The sequence below is a fragment of the Capra hircus genome, chromosome 5, assembly GCF_001704415.2.
Source record: "Capra hircus breed San Clemente chromosome 5, ASM170441v1, whole genome shotgun sequence".
NCBI lineage: Eukaryota > Metazoa > Chordata > Mammalia > Artiodactyla > Bovidae > Capra > Capra hircus.
The window spans coordinates 29,575,274-29,600,066 of NC_030812.1; the positions used below are offsets into that span (position 1 = coordinate 29,575,274).

The window sequence follows — 24,793 nt, forward strand, 5'->3', positions numbered from 1 at the left end:
TTTCGTTAATGTAAATGCTAATCTCACACAAAAAAATACCTTCACAGAAGCATTCAGAATAATTCTTGACTAAATATCTAGGTACTGTGGCTCAGCCAAGTTGACACATAAAATTAACCATTGCAGGAAGTAAAGTAGTGTGGCTTTTAAGCCAAATTACTAAATTTTTTTGAATCCACCTTCTTTTAAAAAATTTTTATTTATGTTTAATTGAAAGAAAATTGCTTTACAATATTGTGTTGGTTTCTGCTGTACAGCAACATAAGTCAGCCATAGGTATACATATGTCCCTCCCTCTTGACCCTCCCTCCTACCTCCCATGCCATCCCACCCCTCGAGGTTGTCACAGAGCTCTGGTTGGAGTTCCCTGGGTCACACAGCACATTCCCACTGGCTCTCTGTTTCACATATGGTAGTGGATATGTCTCCCTGCTACTCGCTCCGTTTGTCCCACCCTCTCCTTCCCCCGCTTCCCCCGGTCCATAGGTCTGTTGTCTAATGTCTGCATTTCCATCGCTGCCCTGCAAATAGGGTTGTCAGAAATACCAATTCCTTTCCATGGGAGCATAGCTGAAATTTTCCCAGCTTTGTAAAAACACCCTAGGGGAACTACAAGATAGAAGATAGAGCTCGGGTCACCTCTATCAAGGCTAGTCCAGAAGGGAAAATTCTAACCGACCCTCCGCCACAGGCGAAGCTCAGTGCAATAGAGAAGGATACGCTGATGTTGTCACAAGTGAGACCTGTTATTTACCAAAGGCCTCTCCACCAGTCAGTGCCAGTACTGACACATATACAGACAAACAACAGCATGCTTCAGCAGACAAAATGTTAGACCAGGTGTAGCCCGATGATCCCATTTCCACTCCCAGATGGAGAACTCAAAGTGGCTCACAATGAGCAGGTAGAATGCCCCCATCCTGCACAAGACAGAGTGGCTCACCCCAAAACAACACACACAAATACAAACGACAGATACGCCACGGTCACACAGACAGAACATCAGAGGAGGTATAATCTAAAACTTTCACTCCCACTCCCAGACTGAGGGTTCCAAAGAGATTGGCTCAGTTCTTGAAGGAGAACACGCCCAGGACTGGCTCTCAAGGAACCCAAGAGTGGCTGGCCATGAAGGAGGGGGGCAAATTCCCAGCCTTTCCATTCCTGTGACAAAGCAATTCTAGCTGAAGAGTAGGGGATCATACAAAGGCCACCTCTCCTCACTTTTAAGAATGCACATTGGCCAAACAGAATTACAATAGGATCTCATTTCTTTTTAGTCATAGGTTCATAGCTATAGGTTGATCAGTCTGCCAGGATTTTCTCCAGAGGACTATCAGACGGAATTGAAGATGAAGCATTTCCCATGTTTGATCGATAGAACACTCAAGTGCAGACCAAGAACAAACCAAAATCCTTGCCAGCAACAGAAGCCTCAAACCAAAAGCCAAACATAACAAGGCTCAAATCAGCTTCCAAGTTCCGCTTAGCCTGTGACCTCTGCCCCAGCGGGTGCCTTTCAAATGGAATTTCCCAGAAGGAAAACTGATGCCAGAAGCTCAGCCTCTGTACACCGGTGCTGAATCAAATCTCGGAGACAGGGTTTGGGGTGAAGTAGAAGAGAATAGATTTATTGCTTTGCCAGGAACGGGGGCAACAGTGGGCTAATGCCCTCAAAACTGTGTTTCCCACCTTTGGGGCGCGGTGGGGGCTGTGAAGAGTCTTTTAGTCAGGATCAGGGATCAGGGTGTGTCCTTTAATCCAGAGGTCATCTGGCATCAGGTGATGCGTGAACTGTGACCTTCTCTGGAAAGAAGAGTGCTTCATCATGTCTTCTATATGATATGAGTTTTAATTCTGCAGAGGAGCTCAAAGATAACATTATGTATATCCCTTGAGGGGGGACCAGGAGCCTGCTCCCAAGGCTGTACTACTGTTTCTTGACTGCTTCTCCCTTGTCTCTGCACTTCCTCCCTTGCCTGATCATCAAATGTTTGAACCTGCCCTTTGGAACTCAGAGAAGATGACAGCAGAAAGGCTTTTGAGCCCAGGAGCCCCATAACGTCTTGCTTGGTTTCAAGAAGAGAGGGAAAGAACCATGCATGTATAGGGGAAGAACATTCCAGGCAGAGGGAGCAGCCTGAATTGCTGGAGCAGAGAAAGCAAGGGAGGGCAGAAAGCGGTGGAGGTGGGCAGGCCTTGCGCATCACTGGAAGGACCGCAGGCTTTACTTGAGAGACTGAGGGAGTCACTGACCAGGGACTGGTGTGGACTGAAAAAGTTCTTTTTTGTTTTTCTTTTTGGCTGTACCATGTGGCATGCATAACTTCCCTGACCAGGGATTGAACCCATGCTCCCTGCAGTGGAAGTGCAGAGTCTTGGGCACTGGACCACTAAGGAAGTCCCTGACAAAGGTTTTTTTAAAAATTAATCTTTTTTTATGGCTGTGCTGAATCTTCGTTGCTGCGCAGGCTTGTCTCTAGCTTCAGCGAGTCGGGGGCTCTCTCCAGGTGCAGTGTGTGAGCTTCTCTTGTTGTGCAGCACAGGTCTAAGGCACTCGGGCTTCAGCAGTTGCTAAGAGTGGGCTCAGTGGTTGCAGCTCCCAGGCTCTAGAGCACAGGTCCAGTACTTGTGGCATATGGGCCTAGCTTCTCCGAGGCACTTAGGATCTTCCCAGATCAGGGATCACACCCCTGTCTCCTGCATTGGTAGGCAGATTCTTTACCACTGAGCCACCGGGGATGCCCCCTGACAAAGCTTTAAAAGACACCTCTGTTGTTGTGTTGAGAAGAGAGGAGAAGGGCATGGAGGCAGGGACACGGTGGCCTGGTGGGAAGTACTGAAGGTGAGCGATCTGGATCCCTTTGAAGGTAGAAGTGACAGGATTCCCTGATGGAGTCAGGGCTGGGTGTGAGAAAGGGGAGTCAAAGATGGCTCAAGCCTTTTGGCCTCAAGCTGGAAAGATGGAGTTGCCATCAGTTGAGATGGGAAGGACCGTGGCAGGAGCAGGTTTGGGGAAAAGAGCAGGAGGCTAATTGTGCACGTTCAGTGCTAGGTGTTATCCCAGGTCCCTGCCCTGTCTTCCCAACATGGTGCTATAGTCAGTACGAGGGGACCAAAGGGGGCTGTCCTTCACTCTCTCCGGTGGCCACACAGCCAGCGCATCTCCTGGTGGCCTCCCTGCAGTGCCACCTGGGTGACAGAGCCCAGCATACCCATTTGGGCCAGGCTGACAGTGGGACTTGGACACCACAGGCCTCCCAGCTGAGCTCCTTCAGCATTGAGATCCCTTCTGCACCACCCCTCGAGGCAGCTCTGGGTGCTCATGACTAGCCACAGACTCTAGTCTGTCTTCTGGCTCCTCGGACTGCACGGACCATTTCTAAATTGTGACAGAAACAGCATTTATTGACAAGTGAGCATTTATTGAGTGTTTACTATGTGCAGGGCACTGTGCTACACGGGGCAGATGAGGGAAGATAGAGAGGAGGGTGCCATCTGAGAACCAAAAGGAGCCCTGCCCCCACAGAGCTCATAGTCCAGCTGGGAGGCACTGCCCAGATACAGAATCGCAGCTTAAAGACCCAAAAGAGTATTGAAGCAACCCACGCAGGGGCAAAGCCATCTGGCGCAAAGTGGGAGTGAAGAGGTGGAGGCAGCCGAGGCCCAGTGGCCAGCCCTTCCTCCCCTCAGCTCAGAATCTCCTCGTTCTCCAGCTTGGGGACCTGGAGTTCTGTCCATCTGCCTCTATGCTGCCCTGCCTCTGTCTGGTTTGGCATGTGACCTCCACCCTCCTCCAGACTGGGTGCCCTTTGAGGGCAGAAACCAGCCTGTGTTCTTCGTCATTGTCTCCCCACCTGGCCCCAGCCTACCCCCCACCCACATACTGGCAGGCCAGTAGCTCTGATTTCTGCCAAGGGCTCCCAGGAGGGCCCTAGAAGTGGCCTCAACACAGGCCTGATCTGTTCTAACATCTGAGTGGAAAGCTCATGGCATTTTGCATAAGAAGGCTTGAGTTCACGTCTTAGCTCTACCATATACAGCTGTGTGACTTTAGTCCAGTTGTTCAGCCTCGGCCTGAAATGGGAAGGACAATATTTGCTCAGCCTGTCTTGCAGGGTTGGGAAATAATTGCAGGAGATGATAAGGAAATGCTTTGGAAAAAGTAAAACACAACATGGCTGTCGGCTGCCGGCCTTCCCTAACCTCCCTGAAGTTTCAGGAGGATTAGATGAGCTAATGCATGTAAAGCACCCAGCACAGAAACTGGGACACAAAAGTGCTCAACAGGCGTAGTTCCCCTCCATCCCATCACTTGATTTCTGCTTTGACTTCTGACCTCAGTGATCCGAATCTGGGAGATCGGGGCTGGAAGCAGTAGGGATCTCACATTTAGTTCAGGGGACAGTGTCATCTTGGAAGAGGAACAGCTGTAAGGAGAAATTTTTGGCAACTTCTAGAGGGATCTGTGGAGAAGGAAATGGCAACCCACTCCAGTATTCTTGCTTGAAAAATCCCATGGACAGAGGGGCCTGGTGGGTCAGAGTCCAGGAGGTGCAAAGAGCCAGAAACTATTGAGTGATGGAACATAGCACAGAAGGATCTGCTGGGGAGAAGTGAGGAGGGGATGAAATATCCAAGACACATCCAGGCTTGGCTCACAGCTCAGTACCTTCCTGCCTTTGAAATTCCAGTGCAAGGACACTCAGCTGCCAGAAGTACAGCCCTGGGGGTCACTTTGGACTCTGACTTGACCCCTCCTCCAGGAATGAGGCCAGTGACTGTCATCAGCTGTCAAGGATTGGGAGAATCATCTCCATATCATCTATGACCAAGGGCAGGCTTTTTCTAACCTGAAGGAAGGTTTGGTCAAGGAAGACAGAAAAGAGCTTAGAGGAGGCAGTGGGCATAATTACAGATATGTGTTCCTTATCCAGTCTGTCTCTGAAGAGGGTGGAGGGCCCGAATGGGCTGGAAGCTCTGGTGCACAGTGATGCTTGTGCAGTGTGGGACAGACACAGAGAAAAGCCTTGAAAGCATGAAGGCATCAGAGCATGGAGAAGGGGGCTCATGGTGTGGTCCTTAGGTCAGCTATGCAACAGGCTGGAGAGGGAGGGGAGAACGGCTGGCATGGGTGGTGGGAGGAGGGGAGAACAGTCAGTGTGGAGGCTCAGGGTTGGGAGAGGTGAAGAGGCAGAATCAGGATGCGGCTAGCCCCACACCCATCTCCTGCTGGTACCTTGGGGCACCAGGGCCTGCCTTTGCTTTAACCAACAATTAAAGCAGGTACAGGAGGCCAAAGGTCATGCCCCTTTTGTATTCTTCCCCCCACCCCACCCCCAGGAACAGAAATAGCGAAATGATCCCACTAATGCGTGATAATGGTATGAGGAATTATAGTTCACACAGCATCTTTACATGCATGATCTCACTTAATCCTAGTTAATCTCGTTTGAGAAACATCGCACTGGCCTGGAAATTTAGAAGGCCCGGCTCTAGACATAGACCTGTCTCTGCCTGGACAAGTCATTTCCCCTTGTTTGGCCTAGAGAGTGTTAGGCTGCTCTCTCCACAATAAGGTCCTATGGGGGGAGCCAGAAGGGAGGGGGCAGTAGGGCTGGGGAGGTGGAAGGGAGAGAGGGGAAGAAGAGCTCCTTCCTGGGAAGGGGCCGGAAGTGGGATGGGCGATGGGGGCATGTTGCCTGGTGCCTGTGGTTACGTGCCTGAGTGCCTTGCCCAGCCGGCCATAGGTGTGTGCTGGGTGAGAGGGCTCACTTGCGAAACCGAGTGTCCCCTTTCAAGAAGTGTCTAGTTGCAAATCTTCCCCCTCCCAAGACAAAGGCCAGGGGCCCATTAAACCCTTTTGTTCTCCCTGCCACAGTGGGAGGGCTGATCTCTCAGTCTGCAGCCCACTCGCCCCCACCCCAGATGGGCTCGGTGGTACACCTGCTGGAGACGCGCGCGCACACACACACATGCCTGCTTCTTCTTCCTGGGGCGAGGTCCTCTCTTAGGGCAGGAGGGAGATTCCTGGCCCCCAACTTCCCTCTCCCCGCTCCCATCCCAGGCCAATGCTCGGGGAGCTGTCTTCTGGTTGAAACCTCGCTACCTTTAGCGAGGGTTCCTGGCAAATCTTAGGACCCCAGTGCTGCAGCTTGGGAAAACTTGCCTGAAGGGGCAGAGTCGGGAGTAGAAATCAGTGCCTCCCTCTAGCCCTCTCTGGGTGGCCTCCACACCCCACTCTTCCCTTCTGGGGAGAGAGCTTAGCGCTCCTGGGGACAGGACGCCTCCACTGCAGACGACGCGGACTTATCGCAGGTAGGGCGGAAGGGGTCAAGAAGGCAGTGAGAGTTGATCAGCCAGGGCACACTTGCGCCAGCGCAGGCACACCTGCTTACACTCAGGAGTGTGCACAGCCCTGCACTTGGGGACAGAGAGGCACTGGAGGACGAACACGCAAAAACACATGGGGCACCATTTCCGGCTCCCGTCCCCCAGCCCCCCAGTACACTTGCGCAGGCTCTCGGAGGAGGCTTCTAGCTCCGCCCTCCCTCCCCAGCTCCCTGCCAGGAGACGCAGGGTCCACTACTTGCTGGCCCGCGCAGCCTCAGGCCAGGGGAATCTGCCAGGCTCACCGCGGTGCCCGGGGCCCTGGCCGCTCGGCGTGTCTTGGAAGCAGCTACTGTGCCCTGGGGGCCGGCTTCGAGCCTGGGGAGAGGGGCTCCGGCGGGGTGGCGGGCGGGCGGGCGAGCTCCCCCAGCCCGTCCCGGCGCTCAGGCCTTGCTGCCGCGCGGGAGGCTCTGCGGGGAGTGCAGCTCCACTGACTGCCGCCGCCGCACTTCGCGCTCCTCCCAGTCGGTGTCTGGCTCCAGCCCCTTCAGCACCGCTAGGCGCTCCGACAGGCTCTTGGCGGGCGGGAACAGCACGTAGTTGTAGAGGAGCGAGGCCACGATGGCGCCCACCAAGGGTCCGATCCAGAAGACCTGGGGGGCGAGCGAGAGGGCGGCTCGAGGGATGCTCCTCTCCCCGTTGGCGCTGAAAGGGGGCCTCGCACGGTGAAGGGTATCAAACTCTCTTCCGTGTGAATAGTGAGGAGGAGCGAGCAGCTGGGAAGACTTGTTAGTTGTGGGCTAATGGGGCGAATTCAGTGCGGACTCCCTGGCAACCTTGGACAAGTTACTTGGCCTCTCTGTGCCTGTTTGCTCACTCTAATACCTAACGCCTAGGGTTGTTGTGAAAACTCTGAGTCAATATTTGCAAAGCACTTAGAATAAGTCCTGGCGCATACTAAGGAAGTACTAGATAAGTGCTAAATGATAGAAATATGTCATTTCTATCTAGTATGAATAATTACCATGTATCTAATTCTAAGGCAGTGCGTCATCTCTTTTAAACCAGTAACCTCACTTAATCTTTCCCCAAAGCCAAAGGAACAACCGCTCTTATCCTCATTTATAGATGTAGAAACGGAGTCTCTGGGGTCAGACCTGAAAGGTGGACCCAAGACTCCCCGTAGCCCCAGGAGGAGAATTGGGGGTGGGGTGGATTTGCTGATCCCACTGCTCTCCCTTCTAGTGGAGATGGGTTTCTGCGGGAGGGGAGGACAGGGAGGCTTCAGCCATTACCCAGTGGTCATCAAACTTGCCAGTGACGATCGCTGGAGCCAGGGAGCGAGCCGGGTTCATGGAGCAGCCGGTGTAGTGGATCTGCAATGGAGGCGGGAGGCAGGGAGGCGGGTGGGCTGAGGATGGGGCCAGAGTCTGTGCCCCTCTCCAGTGCTGGACCTCAGCCTAAAGGGCATTCATGGGTGGATGCTTAAGTTTGTGCTATATTTACAGGACTTGCTATTCGTTTGAAGCTGGAGTGCTGTCTGTCCCTTTGTGGTGCCTGGGAGTCAAACCCTCTGTGTCTGTCCCTCTTGGGAGGTATGTGTATCTGTCTCTCTGGGGGTGTCTCTGTCACTTTCAGGGGTTCTGTGTATCTATCTCTAGAGCAGTCTGTGTATCTGTTTCTTTGGGGAAGGTCCGTGTGTCTGTCCCTCCAGGGAGGCTGGAATCAGTGGCCACGACCTACCCCAAGGAGGTGGCCCAGGGCCACAGAGAACCCGATGGAGAGGGCAGGAGTGCCCACGTTGTCTCCACGGCGCTCATCAGTGGAGGCGAAGATGCAGAGCACGAGCTGCAGTGTCAGGAAAAGCTCCACAGTAACGGCCTGGCCAGCTGTCGAGTTGTTGTTGAGCTGGGGACAGAGGAGGGGGACACACTGAGCATGCTCCCCACATTGGTGTCATCTTCCTGTCCACCTGCAGCCAGGGACCCAGATAGGCTTCCAGGCACAATCCGCCAGGGCGCACCAACCACCTTAGTCCACACTACTGGTGGGTTCTTACTGGGCCAGGGCACACAGCCAGGGGGATGGACCCTATGACTGACTGCTTGTGGTTCCCAGGCTAGAGGTAGGGAAACTGACTCCATAGCCCATTAGGTTTGGTAACTGGGATTATGTGCCTGCAGTGTGAGAGGAAAAGGGTACTGAGATGTGGAATTTCTTTTTCCTGAAGAACAATGAGGGAAGAGGTTTTGATTACAGCAGGAAGTTTTAGGCCTGGTTATAGGAAGACCTTCCTCGCTATTTACACCATAGGATACTGGTATGGTGAGAGGTCTTTCCTCCTATGGTCAAAGGGCTCCCAGGAACAGGATCAAGGGACTGGCTCAGGGGCTGGCACTAGTGTGCTCCCTTCCCCCAAGAGTCCAGTGCACAACTATGCTTGTTCCCCTTGACCTTGCCTATTCCTACTGCATTTCAGGCGTCAGTTTTGCCCTGTGGATTTGCTCTCTGCACATCCTGCGGAGGTTGAGGTGGGGGTCCTGGGGCCCTGTACTGTGATGCCTCCACCCCCATGTGGGGTGCCCATGGTCCCAGCAGACCTTACCTTGTAACGAGAGAACCTGGGGCTGAGTGAAGAGGCGATTTCATAACTCGGGCACACCCAGTACTGGATTTCTCTCTGGGTTTTGTTATCTTGAACCCTACACCCTGCCCTCTGGGTCTGGGCACTGCGCTGGGTGAAGCTGGGATAGCCCTGAGCTCCCACACTCCTTCTCCAGGCTCTGAACCCCCACCTTGGGTCCTAACCATTGAGATGGCGCCCTTGGGCCTCTCTGGAATCTAACCTCAACTCCCTCTCATCTTCCAATATCAGAGCCTATAGTGGGGGCAGTGAAGAGCTTTGGAGACAGACACTTTGGAGCCTCTGACTTGCTGTGGGGCTCTATTTATTTCAGCCTCAGTTTGTCTTTCTGTAAAATGGGGATAGCAGAATGGATCCTGGGGGACTGTGAGACAAATGACAAAGGCAGAGGCCCAGCTCCATTCCCTGGTAAAGAGTGGTCTAAAGGAGAGAGTATGGATGTGGGTTCGGTGTCAGACAGCTCTGGGTCCATTTCCAGGTGCTGACACGGCTCTGTGATTTGAATCAACTGAATGCTGAACCTCAGTTTTACCACTCAGAGTGGAGGATCACAGAATTCTCCTTATGGTGTTGTACCAAGAACGAGGTGGAGTCTGCCTGCCACAAGCAGATGCACGTCAGTGGTGAATTCTTGGTGGGCAGACTGGCTTTTCCAGTGACTCCAGAGGACACCTGGGACAGCCATGGGGGTCATCTGGCTCTTGCTAGCCACAGGACAAGTCCGTCTCACTGCTGCCCCTTTCCAGCCAGGAAAGTTCTCCCCAGGTCATCAAGATGGTAAATGCTGAGCGCAAACTCGGAGGAGCCTCCCAGACCCTTCCCTCCTGAGGGCCCCAGTCAACTGCGAGATGATGGAAAAGCAGGAGGTTGTGTCCTCAAGGCCCCTTAGCACTCCCGTTGCTCTGCTATTAGAGATTTCCTAGCCACACATTCTGAGGCTTTCTTGACCATGCTTTCAGAAAGTGCCTCTTTTAGTCTAACTGGACCTCATCTGGCTGCAAACTGAACTAATTTCATTCTCAGTGGAAATGGTCAGACTTCTCAGCCTATCCATCACAGTGGTCACTGTTGCCTTCTCTCAAACTTGAGCCCCCAGACTCATCATATTTTCCATTTGAAGAGAGAAGTTCCCCTTGCATGAGGAAGGCCACCTATATGGGGGAGGGAATGGCCACAGAGACCATGCAGTACTCTTCAGAGACATCATAGCTTTCATCCAGTGGCCCAGGGGTAGAGAAGGCCAAGAAATGCGGGAGATCGAGGCGTGAAAGAAGCACTCGCCTTCCTGGCTTGGAAGAGGAGCAAGAGTTAGAGCTGTGTTGAGGGGCACAGGCTGTCTCTTCCCACCCATGCCCTCAGTTGCCCAGGCCTCGCCCAGACCCAGGAGAGGGAGAGGGCAAGGGTGTGGAGGGGGAGGGGCCACAGCATCACCCTCAGCTCCCAAAGCCACTGGTCATGTCAATCAGCTCATGGGCTCTGGGGACAATTTCCAAAGTCTGGAGAAACCTTGCCCCTTCAGTTTTGCCCTGGGTTCTGCTACTTTCCTTGATGTCGACAAAACTGTAGAGCTTTTAGCCTGTCACTTCCCTTCTCTAAGCCTGTTTCCTTGTTTGCAAAACAAGGCTTAGATGGTGGCTCAAGGAGGGAATATTGGTGGGGCAGAGAGATCACAGGTTTTACAGTCAAGCCTGGGTTTAAAGACTAGCTTTGGTACTTCCCCCTTCTGAGTCTCAGCTTCCATGTTCTTAAGAAATGGGTCTTCTCATCCCTCCCTTATGGGTTGTCGTAAGTTATCCGCGTGTGGCTTGCATGGAGCCCCTGCTGCTGGAATGCTGGGTCCTTCTTCCCTCAGGAAGATGCTGGGGACTAGCTCTCTGAAGTTCCTTCTTCATAGTCTATTCATGTCTGCTTGGGGACTCTGTCCTCCGTGAGTTCTAGCACAGCCCTCGCTGCAACGCGAGCATCAAGTCAACAGAGTCCTTGACCTGGCTCTCCCTCCAAGAGGCTCAGGGCAGAAGGCACCAGCAGACCCGTGGGTACCCAGCTGCTGCTCTGACATTACTGCTCCTTCCACCCTGACTCTCCTGGGGCAGCTATGCTCCAGCATTTCTGTCCCTTCCCCATCCCACCTCTCTCTGTCTCTGTCTCCCCACCTAGACCCTCACCCAGATGTGGTCCCTCCCATCTCATCCTTCACAAGGGACTCCCCAGGATCTTCCCTTCTGGAAAGGACTCAGTTCTGGCTACTCACGGCATTGACAGCCAGGTCCCCTCGGATAGCTGGTGGTGTGATCTCATGGAGCAGGGCGGCCCCGGCCACAGCCCCCAGCAGCTGGGCGGCCACGTAGAAGACAGCACGGAGAAAGGAGACGTGGCAGCCCACCAGGCAGGCCACAGTCACGGCGGGGTTGATGTGGGCCCCGCTGACGTGGCCCAGAGCCTGCACCAGGGTGCCGATAGCCAGGCCGAAGGCCATGGCGATCTGCAGCACAGAGGGCAAGGCCTGTGGCCAGTTGAGGGCTGAGCCGAGGCCAAAGAAGACGAAGAGGAGTGTGGCCAGGAACTCTGCAAGCACTGCCCTGGAGAAGGCTATGGACCGGAGTTCCCACATGCTGCGGAGCCTTCCGTGGGCTGGCCCAGGGGTCTCGGGGCGGGGAGCTTGCAGCTCTCGCTCTCCCTCTGTCTGTCTGTCTGTCTCTCTCTCAGGGTCTCCGGGGACGCTGGTCCTGGGCATTTATAGGGTCCCTCCATCCTGAATTTGGACACGTGAGATGTAGGTGGAGTCTGGCCGATACCTTTTCTCCCCTATGGCCGCCTCCTGCCCCCACCCCCTACCCCTGGGCGCAGCATGCCTATCACCCCATCTAGGACTTCACAGCTGAATGGCGTTCCCCATTAATGAGCTCCAGATAGGGATTGACGTCCCCTAGTTTTCCGTGTTTGTTCCCTAGGTTATCAAAGGGCAGCTCCCCCAGGGCCTCCCCCGCCCCCACCGGTCCTATGGGGATTCTGTACAGCTTATGCTGCCAAACCCCTCTCTCTGATTCAAACTGTTTGCCAAGTCAGGGGCAACACTTTACAGACCTGACCATGAAACAGGGTGTCAGTGCCACCCCTTCCGGAGATCGGGGCATCCTTCCTGCTGACTGGCCCCCATCTCGCAGGGGATGGAAAACAACCGGTTGGTGTGACACGAACCTTCCAAGGCATAAAGGGTTTGTGTCTCTCCTGTGTTTGCTTTCTTGCACTCAGTCATCCACAAATCATTAAGCTTCACTTGCTCCCTGGAACCCCTGCCAAATAGCAGCTTTCATAGCCTGGAAGCAGGGGGCGATTTCAGAGGCGCTGGGATCCTGGCCTTGGGTGATGGAGTCAAGCTCAGGTCGACTGAGGAAGCTGTGGGTTTCCATTCCATAGTGCATCTCTGTGATTTCAAAAGGGGATAATAAACCTATGTGGGCTTGGGGTTTAGATTAAATGAACTAATATATGGAGAGTGCTCAGAGCTGCTCCTGGCCCGCAGCAAGATGTCAGTTGGTATCATTTGTTATTAATAGCATTATTTATACTATCAGGAGAGACCATGATTCCCTAAACTCACATGTTAGGGTCCCAGAAGCTGTGACAGGCTCTAGGTACCCCTAGAGCTCAGAGCCACCCAAGCCACAGGGGGAGGACTTTTCTGTGGGGCAGTGAGCTGTATAGGCTCAGGACGACTGCAGTAAGTGACTCCCTGGTCTGAGTGCCCACTCAGTCCAGCCTCTGGGCAGTGCCACTTCCTGCCATCAATGCTGCCCTGACCTGGGGTCCAGGAGACATTAGGTCTCATTACATCATATTTCTTTGATCTCTCCAGCCCTGCTCCCTGTCCTGGGGACCCAGAGGCAGGGTCAGGGTCTAAGTGAGACTAAGAGAACCAGCTTCTTGACTCTGCTCTACCTCCTGTCCCCAGGGCAAGTCACAGTCCCAGGAACGGAAATCTGAGAGCGATTGGAAACCACTGAGTGGAGCCCCCCCGTGATGCAGCTTGCCCTCGGATGGGCCACACACACTTTCTTGTCTCTTCTCTTTGATCAAAGTGTTCGTGACCTTGAGAGAGAGAGAAAGTGGCTGACCCATGATTCTGGACAGGATCTCTTCTTATCTAGTCAAGTGAAAAGTCTCTTATCTCCCAATAAACCCCCCAAGAGGTGTCATGACTTCTCTCTGCAGCCCTTAATCCACACCCCAAACCGTGTATGTGTATGTTGGCCATTCCGTCACACAGCCATAAATTTAGAACCCAGTGGTAAGATACCACTCTAAGACAGAGGTCGTCTAGCCTGTGAATCTCATTTTACAGATTACATGAAGTCCAGAGAGATTGAGACTCACTCATGTTCTGGTCTGGACACAAGTCTGAAAGGAGGGGTGGACGCCAGCCATGACTGGGCCCCTAGTCAGGTTGTTCATTCCTTTTGAGCCGGAGTGGAAGGTGTTCCTGAGAAGCTGGGGGGTTCCAGCCGTGGTCCCTGTTTGGTGAGAAACCCGAACCCGGGGAGGGTTGCATTTTGTTTACAGTGATCACAACACTGTGTAACTAAAAAAAAAGTAATTTTGCTTAATTATGTTTAGTGCACAGAGGAAACATTGTTTCAGCTATGTATTTTTTGGTTAATATGCATGCTGTATGCTGTGTGTGTGTGTGTTCAATTGTGTCCAACTCTTTGAGACCCTATTGATTGCAGCCCACCAGGCTCTTCCATCCATGGAATTTTCCAGCAAGAATACTGGAGCCGGCTGCTATCTCCTACTCCAGGGGATCTTCCTGACCTAGGCATTGAAGACACCGTTGTCTTATGAGGACCAAGGTGCCATCAGCTGTGTGATGCACTGCTAACTAGAGTATGACAAAAAATGCTTGGAGGCAGATGGTGAGATGGTCACACACTGTGACTGTACCTGATACCACTGAATCGTGCTCATACAGATGGTTAGGGTGGTAGGTTTTATGTTATCTTAGAAATAAGTTTTAAACATAAGTGAAGGAAAACAACCCCCAAAATGCTTTATTCCTAATCTTTGTTTTGTACTTATTGAAAATAGTCTTTCAGGTTTACATAGATACCATAAGAAAAGCTATGACAGAGTTGGCAGCATATTAAAAAGCTGAGACATTACTTTGGTGACCACGGTCTGTCTAGTCAAAGCTATGGTTTTCCCAGTAGTCGTGTATGGATGTGAGAGCTGGACAATAAAAAGCACTGAGCACCATGAATTGATGCCTTCAAGCTGTGGTGCTGGAGAAGACTCTTGAGAGTCCCTTGGACAGCACGGAACTCAAACTAGTCAATCCTAAAGGATATCAACCCTGAATATTTATTGGAAAGTCTGATGCTGAAGCTGAAGCTCCTGTACTTTGGCCACCTGATGTGAAGAGCTGACTCACTAGAAAAGACTTTGATGCTGGGAAAGACCAAAGGCATGAGAAGAAGGGGATGACAGAGGATGAGATGGTTGGATGGCATCACCAACTCAATGGACATGAGTTTGAACAGACTCCAGGAGTAATGAAGGACAGGGAAGCCTGGCGTGCTGCAGTCCATGGGGTCACAAAGAGTCGGACATGACAGACCAACTGAACTAAATAGCATTTAGTCAAAAGCCACTCTTATGAACACATGAAAAAGGATATTATAAACAAAACAAATGGCTAAAAGAGTTCTAAAATTTCTTCATATTCAGAGTTTGACTCTCCTCAAATCCTGTTTCGATTCCAAGCTGTGTCCCTGATATTTCTCTGCACAGTTTCGCCCGCAGTGCCATCTGAAGTGTAGTGATCCATCACTTCTTACAAGATTGTCTGCCACGTTTCTGTAAGCGTACCTCTGGGGTTTTCTTGCTTCATGTGTGACTGGCAATCATTTTGCCCTTTTCTCAGTAGTAAAACAACAATTTCATCTGCTTGTGGGACTCTTCCTTTCTTGGGTCCCATACAACACTTGGCAGTTGTTTTACAAGAAAATACAAGCTTGTGGTCATTCTTCAGTAACAACTATTTGCTTCACTAATGTCATATTCTTGGCAGGCTGCTCCGTTTCCATGTCCTTCTGTACACAAAATAACTTTGTTTAACTGCTAAACCATAGTGTAACTTTTTGAAGACATTTTCAATAGCAATTAAACTGAACAGATGTAGGAATGAGAACGCATGAAACTCAAAGGACCAAATTTAAATATGCACAGGTGATGACAAGCATTCCCAGCTGTTGTAAGATACCACGATCATTAAGACATTAGGATGAGAGGAAAAAGGTACACCTTAGAACCGATGAGATATAGCAGTTATAACATTAAACTTGCATTTAGTGCTCACTGTTTCATGAACTCCTTTAGACATTTCTACATGCATTAATGCTGTTTATCTTCACAGCAATCCTATGAGCTAAAATTATCATCTCATTTTTCATGAGATGAGGAAAATGAGAGAGGTTAATAACTTTCCTGAGATCACACAGCTAATAAGTGGGGAGGCAGAATTGGAATTCCAGGTGTTTGATGGTTTTTTTTTTTTTTTTTTTGGCTGTGCCACGTGGCTTGCGGGAATCTTAGTTCCCCAACGAAGGATTGAACTGGGTCCCCTGCAGGAGCATGGAGTCCTAACCCTGCACCACCAGGGAAGTCTCAGGAAGTCTGACTTCGAGAGGATATTTTTAACTGTGAAAGTGAATTTCTACCTCATACCCACCCTGTGAAATAATCAAGATAGAGAAAAAGTGAGACAGAAGGTTAAAGGATGCTGAAGACTAAAGAAGCGGGGATTTGTATGAGGTTTGCTGGAGGCTTGAAGGAGGTGGCTGAGAGTCTGGAAAAACAGAGGTAGGAGGAGGGTATTTGTGGGGAGCTGGGCCAGTAAGGGTGCCCCACGTGGGAGCACAGTGACAGAACTCAGGACTGCTGCTATCTGGCAGATAACAGGTGTGTTTCCTGCTCTGAGCGGAGATCCAAGTGCCCTCCATTCTCCCATCAAGGTCAGTAAAAGCAGGTCACACACCGCAGTCTGTGCGGCTGGAACTCTGGGGAAGGAGAAACAAAGAACAGGGCAGATCCATAGTGGCTGAAGTGGGACAGAATAAAAAGAGAGCCCCCAGCAGCAGCGGGTGGAAGGGATGGGAGTCTGGGGCTCCGGTCCCCTCCGGAAGCCCCAGAAACCTTGCAGGGGATTGGGTCCACGGAGTTCTGGGATGGAATGTGAGTGTTTCTATGGAGGGTTGCCAGATAAGTCACTGGATACCCAGGTACATGTGAATTTCAGAGAAATAACAAATTGTTTAGCATAAGTAGATTCAACGCACATACTTACATTGAAAATTTGCTCATTATATGAAATTGAAATTGAACCGAGGTATCCTGTATTTTTCTTTGCTAAATCTGACAACCCTACTCTATGTGGAAGTGAAGAGAGAACCTAGAGGACTGAAAGCCTGGGGGCATCTGGATTTCAAACTAAATTCTCACATGGACTTTTAGGAATGAGTCTTAACGGCCTCATTTAATCCAGAGGAAACTGAGGCACAGAGAGGTTTTAAAAGTTGCCTGTGAACTTCCCAGGGGCCCAGTGGTTAAGAATCTGCCTGCCAATGCAAGGGTCAAGGGTTCGATCCCTGATCCAGGAAGATCTCACATGCCTCGGAGCAACTAAGTCTGTGAGTCACAACTACCGAGCCTGAGCCCTAAAGCCTGTGCTCCGCAGCAAGAGCAGCCACTGCAGAAAGGGGCCCACTTACCACAATGAAGAGTAGCCCCTGTTCTCAGCAAGGGTGAAAACCCACACGCTGCAACCAAGACCCAGAATAGCCAAAAAAAAAAAAGGTTGCCGAAGATCAAAGGTAAGTAGCCAAGATAAGCTATACGTACGGGTCTGTCTGATTTAGAAATTCAGACTTTTGCCCCCCGGGTAGGCTGACTTTGTTCCCAAAGGCCAGGCAGTCCTGAAAGCTGAGGCCCAGGTAGAGACAGGCTCAGGCTCCTGGGGAGACAAAGATAGCTTCTGGCTATCTCCCTCCTGCCCATGCAGTAGGGCACAGGGATGAAGAAGACCTCGCCTATAGCCTCCTATAGCTCCCACCGCCCACAGGACAAGGCCAGACCAACTCCTCCACTTTGGGGCCCTGATCCATGTTGTTCCCTCTGGCTGGGACGTGTGTCCCCACCACTTTCTCACGGCTGACTTTTCCTCAAACTCCAGACCAGTGACTTTCAAACTCTTTTAATTGAGACTTGCAGGAAGAAATGCATTTAATATCTTAACCCATTTACATTGTCTTAATAAAAAGAGATATAACTATAACATTACACAAAGCAATATTTCCTCAATGTGATGTTTTAAATTCCTCTACTCTGTTTCACTAAAATACTCATTAAGGTCGCAGCTACTAAATAAACTTCATGACCCACCAACAGGTTGCCACTCAGTTTGAAAAACACTGTTTTTGATTCTGGCTTAAAATCCCTTTCTCAGTAGGGAAGAGAGTGTTGGTGGGTTTAAGAAGGGTTGGGAACAAGCTTGCTCTCTTTGAAGAGAATTAGGTGTGAGTAAGAGATTCCCTGGTGGCTCGGATGGTAAAGAATCTGCCTGCAGTGCAGGAGACCTGGCTTATTTCCTGGGTCGGGAAGATTTTCTTGGGAAGGGATGGCTACCCACTCCAGTACTTTTGCCTGGAGAATTCCATGGACAGAAAAGCCTGGTGGGCTATGGTTCATGGAGGTCACTAACAGTCGGACACAACTGAAGCAACTTAGCATGCAAACACGTTAATCACAAACTCAGCACCTAGCACTGGGCCTGGCATGTTACAGGTGCTCAGCCAATGTTTGTCAAGCGGATAATGAGCAAGTCCACCAGTTCTGGTCCCCTCGCCCGCACTCCAGCCCACTTACACCCTGCCCAGCACCCTCTGTGTTTCAGCCACATGACCATCTTCAGGGGCTTGATCAGAAGAGAAGCTGATTCTCAGAGCTTGGGCAGAGAGAGGGAGGCATGCATTTGTGCACTCGTGCGTGGAATAGGAGTTGGAAGCAAGCATGTGCTCATTTGCAAACGATCAGGCAGGAGTAGGGACTTGGGGCAGGGAGACCTTTCTAATAACAACTCTGCCTTGTGAAGTAGTGAGTTCCCGGACTCTTGGAGGATCCAATGAAGGCTGAGCAAACACTGGGGAAGCTATGGCTGGAGTTTGTGCACCAGGATGAGGGCCAGACAAGTGGACAAATGCGGCCGCTACAACTCTACAGCATAGAGAAGCCCGGCATGAAGGTTAATAAAGCTTCTGCACAGGTGGGCAATGGGGAACCATTGTGGGTGCTAGCAGAAGGGGAGACGGGCCAGCAGCAGGACATACTGCTCCCCTCATGACGAACTCCTTCCAGTCCCCGGCTTCCTGTCCCATCACATCTGGGGAAGGCTAGCCAGTGTGGAAGCCCCAAGGGAGCCTTGGCAGCACCCTCCCTGGGGGAGGGGGAGTCCTCCTTGCAGGGCAGGAAGGCAGAGGGGGAAGTATGTGCCAGCTGACCCGGGAGAGCTGGTGTCTCTGCCCTACAGGGAGAGACAGGAGCTGTGAGTGCCAGGGTCAGGCTATGCCGGGGTCATTACCAGATCAGGGAGTGGTAATAAGTTGAAAAGGCTATGGGCAATGCCCCATGACCTTGCTTGCAAAGGTCACCCAAACCTGTTTGACTCCCCACTCACAGCCACAGCTGAGCCACCCTGGCTGCACAGTGCCTGCCTCCAGCATCTGTGGCTCCAGTGATTGGTTCACCAGCAGGACCCTGATCAGGCTCTGGGCAGGGCCCCTCTCCACTCCCCCCCAATCATGGCCGGCTTCCTCCTACCCTGGCGCTATACCCCCTCATGCCCCTCCCAAGCCTCTGTCAGCCTCATGCCTCTCCTTGAGGCTGGCCCTGCCCATCTGGTGTGTGAGGCAGCAAGCTAGGCTCACATGGCTTTTCCCGACCAGTCATCTTGGCCATGTGAGCAAGTGGGCACCAACCTCATGTATGGATGAGGCTAAGGGAGGCTCAAGGACCTTAAACTGGCTGCCACTTCCGCTGCCCCCTCCCCAGAGTGCTGCCTCACCTTGGTGACATCACGGATCATGGCATCCTGGCTAAAACTCTGAGGACAGGAACTGTATCGAATTTACCCTTGTAGTCCTAACGCTTAATATGTGACTGGCATGGTGTAGACACTCTTAAAAATGTTTGGGGAATGAATTGTTTGCTCGAGGTCAAACAGCTAGGAAGTAGCTAAGCCATAATTCAAACTTAAATCTTCCTCCATCCCAACCCAGTCTCCCACACCCTTCATCTTCCTCCAGGAAGCCTTCCCAGACTTACTCAGTCATGGCAGCTTCCCACCCCACTCCCCAGAATCCTGGGTGTTTGCCTCATCTTCCTTCTCCCTGTTCTCCCTGAAGGCAGGGTCCTGGGATAGCGTCTCAGCCTGGTTCTGATCCCCCAGCTCTGCCCCCAGAACTCAAGAAGACCTCTCTGAATGCAGGATGTCCAGCCTAGGGATGGGGAGGGCTCAGGAGAGGAAGACGTCTTCAAGCCTGTGGGCCCAGCCGCCTGCCTCATGATCCCTGCTCATCCAGCCACAGTTCCGCCTGGTACTGGGCCCGCCGACTCCTCATGAGAGTTGACCCGGGCCTTGGGATTCGCCCGGGGTGGGTCCAGGTGGGGCAGGTAATCCTCTGCTCATTTTGCTGCGATTCAATATCAGCCTCCAATTTGCACGCTCTGCTGCCGTCCTTCCCTCCTCCCTCTGGCCTCAGCTGGGGGAAGGGAGAACTCAGGACTCTCTAGGGTGCTTCTGAGGGACCCCTGGAAGTCCTTCCGGCTGACCACAGCCCCGAGCCTACTCTGGGCTGAGCGTCAGTCTTGGGATGGAGGGACCACTGTCCCCACTAAAGGAACAAGACCTGATGTCTAGCAGCCCAGGGTGGATTCCGGGTCTACCTCGTAGGAATCCAAAGCCACTCAGGCTCTCCAAGCTTCCGGGTGAACAGTTGTATAAAAGTCCCTGGACACGGTGAGTGTTCAAAAATACTAGCCAAGGTCTCCCTAGGGGCTGAGGGTTGGTGGCTTTGGAGAGTCCTGTTCTCACCCAACCACCCACCTTGGGCGGCAACATGGGCCTGTCCTCCCTGTTTCTAGCTGATGAATGTCTGTTTTCTTGGGATTTTAGAGCCCTTGAAGGAGTTCATTGTATTTATTTATTCATGCAACAAATAGTTATTGAGCACCAGTCATGTGCCAAGCACTGTTTTAGGCTTTGAGGTACGTCAGGGAAAAAAACAGATGGAGATCCTTGACCTGGCAGGACTGCCTGAGTAGGCAGTTAGTGAGATAGTGCCTCTCCGCCTATTCACCTCCACTTCAAACAACCTGAAAAGAGATGAAAAGAAGTTGTCAGAACTGGAAAATAACAGCGTTTACTCTCCCATATCACTATCACCCCTGTCTTACCAACATAGCTTGAATTTAAGTCATGTCAGATGAATGTAATAAAAAGTGTGTGTTGTTCCTCAAAAAGTTAAACACAGATTTACTATATGACCCAAAGTTCCACTCTTGGTTATGGACCCAAAGGAGCTGAAGTCAGATGTTCAAACACAAACTTGTACGCACATGTTCATAGCAATATGATCCACAATAGCCAAAAGGTGGAAGCAACCCAAATGGTCATCAAGAAATGAATGGATAGACAAAATGCATATCCATACAATAGAATATGATTCAGCCATAGCAAGGAATGAAGTGCTCACACATGCTGCGACATGGATGAACCCCGTACATCGTACACGGAGTGAAAGAAGGCAGGCCCAAAAGGCCACAGATTACGTCACTCCATCTGTAAGAAATGTTGAGAGTAGGCAAATCCAGAGAGACAGAAGGTAGATGAGTGGTTCCCAGGCTGTGGGGTTGGGGGAAAGAAGAACGGGGAGTGGCTGCTTAATGGGTACAGGCTTTCCTTTTGGGGTGATGAAATGTTCTGGTACAAGAGTGGTGGTGGTTACATGACATCGTGGATTTACTAAACGCTGTTCAGTTGTACATCTGAGACAGTCGAATGGTGCATTTTGTGTTACGTTGTTTTATGATTAAACAAACCAAAATGTCTTCTGTGCAGGGCTTCCTATCCCATGCATTGCCTCTGTGTTCCCCCAGGGCGTTTGCACATGCTGGTCCTTCTACTTGGGCTGCTCCCTTTCCTCTTCTTCTAGTTAACACGTCTATATCCTTCAGATCTCAGCTTCACCATCACTTCCTTAGAGAGGACCAAGCCCTGCCATTACATACTTGAGAACTGTGTCCCACCCTGATGAAGCACTTGTCCTGGTCATACTCATGCCATTTATCTGATGAATGTCTCCCTCACCAAACTGCTAGTTCCTGGAGAGAGGGGAGAACCTGTGTGTTTGGGGGCCTGGCTGCATCCCTAGGGCCTAGTTCAGTGCCTGGTACACTGTAGATGCTCAATAAATCTTGACTGAGTGCACAAATGAATACATACCCCTAAGTGAATTCTAGTAGAGTCACTATCTCCAGCAACCCCATCTCAGATGGTTTCCCCAACACTGCCACTGCCGAGCCTTCATAGCCGCCATGACGCCTCATCCTAATTGCCACGTGACAGGGTGGCAGGATGAGGAGGAGGAGTCAAACTCCCAGGCAGCCCAGGAGCTGAGACAGAGTCAGTCAACAAGGGTGAAGTTCAGATCAATTACTAGCACTGGGATGAGAGAGGTCAGGTGCCAAGTGGAACAACTGCCTGAGTTGGAAGCACAAATGTGAGTCAAGTCAATACTGCACAGGATGGGCTTTCCAAAAAATGCATATTGAACAAATTCCTGAATGAATAATGTGCCAAACCCTTGCAAGGTAGGAGCCTGGCACATCATTGCCGAATGATGAATTCTGGAAATATTAAAAAGAAGCCCCAAGGGGACTTGGTGGGTGCTGGAATGAGGGCGTGAGGGAGGGAGGTGTACAGAGTGACTTGGGGTGTGTACTTGCACCCTGCTGCCCTTTCCCAAGATGCGGAGAACCAAGGAGAAGCAGACTGGGGAGAAATGAGATGGGATGTGATGTTTTGATATTGAGGTGCTTCTGGGATGGTTAAGGAAAGGTTCTGGAGGAAGGACAGTGGCAGAGGCAGTGGGAAGACTGAAGGGGAGGTGAGGCAGGAGGGGAGGACAGAGGGGGTCTCCATGATTATGGGAAGAGTTGGGGGAAGATGCACAACTGGAGAGAGGGACAAGGAAGGGGATGACAGGGACCTCCATGCCCAAAGAGGAGGGAAGAGCTGCGCACAAAGCCCCAGGGTGGTCCGAGTCAGGAGAGGGGAGTAAGGTGCAGTCTGCGTGATGTTGCTGCGTGAAGCTGGGATGGCAAGAAATCAAGGAGACTCCCATCTTGGGGTCTTTGCTTTCTTTGTGAAAGAGGGGGAAGGTCTGAATCAGGAGCCTGGGGGAGGTGGAGCGGGTTTGAAAGAGCTGCAGTGGAAAGAAGACAGGGCTGGTGCGGGCAGTGGTCAGGGCCTCTCTGAGGCAAGAGGCCCCGGTCTCCAGGGTGACCCACTGTTTCCAGTAGGTGCGGCAGCCCAGGGTGGCAGCCAGCTCCACCAGCCCAGCGGGTGCCCAGTGGGTGCAATGGGCAGCTGGGGTGAGGCCCGGGGCCAGGCAGTCAAGAAGGAGCCATCAGAAGCACAGAGGGCCATAGGCAGCAAGTGGTCCATTCAGTTCAAGCTTTGAGGAGTGCGAGTGTTTTAGCAAAGACAGGCTCCAGGGTGTGGCTGTGGTAGGGACTGATGGAAATGGGGAAGGCCTTTGGAACTGAACAGCTTCATGACCAGAACAGATATGGACATCCTCACAGGAGAGGGAAGCTGGGCTTCCAGAGGTGGAAGGGATAATGACAATGCTGAGGAAATAGGAAGGCTTGTCAGAGGATTCTGGGAAGGCTGAAGAGGGAGCGAGGGAAGGCTGGAGATCACATGGACCCATAGCTCGAACAGCAAGGCTGGACTCAAGGTTTCCAGAACAATGCCCTCTAAGCCCCATGCTGCACGGGGGCAGGCGTGGGGCAACGCATGCCTCTCAGGAGGGGTCAGCTGCTTGGGGAGGGCACATTTCTGTGGACTCTAGCCCCTCATCTCTGGCCCATAGACACTCTTCATTCAGGCCTTCAGCGTCTCTTGTGGAAATCCCCAGAGCGGATAAGAGATCTCCCCTCTGCCCCAGGGTCCTCTCCCTCTCCAGGCCCATCAGTTCCCCGGGAGAACTGCAGGGTCAACCCCAAGCCCCTGGTGGCTCTGGCCTGCTCTCTCACCCCACAGCCACACTTGGGAGCACTTGCACTTCCTTGAACACCTCTTGCCTCTAGGCTGTGCGCAGGTGGCTTCTTCCTCCTGGGAGACCTTCTCCACCCTCCTGGCTGGCTTCTGGCCCCAGCCTACTCTTCCTCCAAGACGCCTTTCCTGATGACCCAAGACTGCCCCTCCTGGGCGTTCCTAGAGTACTCCAGACTTTCCTTATCACAGAGCTGTCACAACATGGTGTTGTCTCTGCTCTGGCCTGCCTTGCTTCCCATGGATGGTACACGAGCTGGGTCTTGGGTCTCCAACACCTGGCCCAGGGCCTGGCCCAGTGTGGAAGCTCACTAAACACACGTGGAGTGAATAGGCTAGTTGGCTCCTTCCTTTTTTCTTTTATATTGGGGTATAGTTGACTCACAATGTCATCTTAGTTTCAGGTCTACAGCAAAATGGTTCAGTTACACGTTTTCTTGTATACATCCTTTTTCAGATTCTTTTCCCATTTAAGTTGTAGAGTAATATTGGGTAGAGTTCTTGTTCTATATAGGAGGTCCTTGTTGGTTATCCATTTTAAATATAGTAACATGTAGATAGTGTAAGTTGCTCAGTCATGTCCAGCTCTGCAATCCCATGGACTGTGTCTGGTCATAGCAAACACCCCCTCCAAGAAACACAAGAGAAGACCCTACACATGGAGAATCACTGGATGGTCAGTACCAAAATAAAATTGATTATATTCTTTGCAGCCAAAGATGGAGAAGCTCTATACAGTCAGCCAAAACAAGACCGGGAGCTTACTGTGGCTCAGATCATGAACTCATTATTGCCAAATTCAGACTTAAATTGAAGAGAGTAGGGAAAACCACTAGGCCATTCAGGTATGACCTAAATCAAGTCCCTTACAATTATACAGTGGAAGTGACAAATAGATTCGAGGGATTAGATCTGATAGAGTGCCTCAAGAACTATGGATGGAGGTTCGTGACATTGTACAGGAGGCAGTGATCAAGACCATCCTCATGAAAAAGAAATGCAAAAAGGCAAAACGGTTGCCTGAGGAGGCCTTGCAAATAGCTGAGAAAAGAAGAGAAGTGAAAGGCAAAGGAGAAAAGGAAAGATATACCTATCTGAATGCAGACTTCCAAAGAATAGCAAGAAGAGATAAGAAAGCCTTCCTCAGTGATTAGTGCAAAAAAAATAGAGGAAAACAATAGAATGGGAAAGACTAGAGATCTTTTCAAGAAAATAAGAGATACCAAGGGAACATTTCATGCAAAGATGGGCTCAATAAAGGACAGAAACTGTATGGACCTAACAGAAGCAGAAGATGTTGAGAAGAGGTGACAAGAATACACAGAAGAACTATACAAAAAAGATCTTCATGACCCAGATAATCATGCTGTGATCACTCACCTAGAGCCAGACATCCAGGAATGTGAAGTCAAGTAGGCCTTAGGAAGCAT

The 24,793-nt window shown here is 51.4% G+C and overlaps 1 protein-coding gene across 1 annotated transcript; it reads right to left on the reverse strand.

The window, feature by feature from the left end:
• On the reverse strand, window positions 3,388–11,680 carry AQP2 (aquaporin 2). The gene is made up of 4 exons (XM_018047814.1): window positions 11,226–11,680; window positions 8,074–8,238; window positions 7,626–7,706; window positions 3,388–6,983 (listed from the first exon to the last, which is right to left on the reverse strand). Exons 1-4 carry the CDS (start codon window positions 11,583–11,585, stop codon window positions 6,774–6,776), a joined length of 816 nt encoding a protein of 271 aa, XP_017903303.1. The 5' UTR covers window positions 11,586–11,680; the 3' UTR covers window positions 3,388–6,773.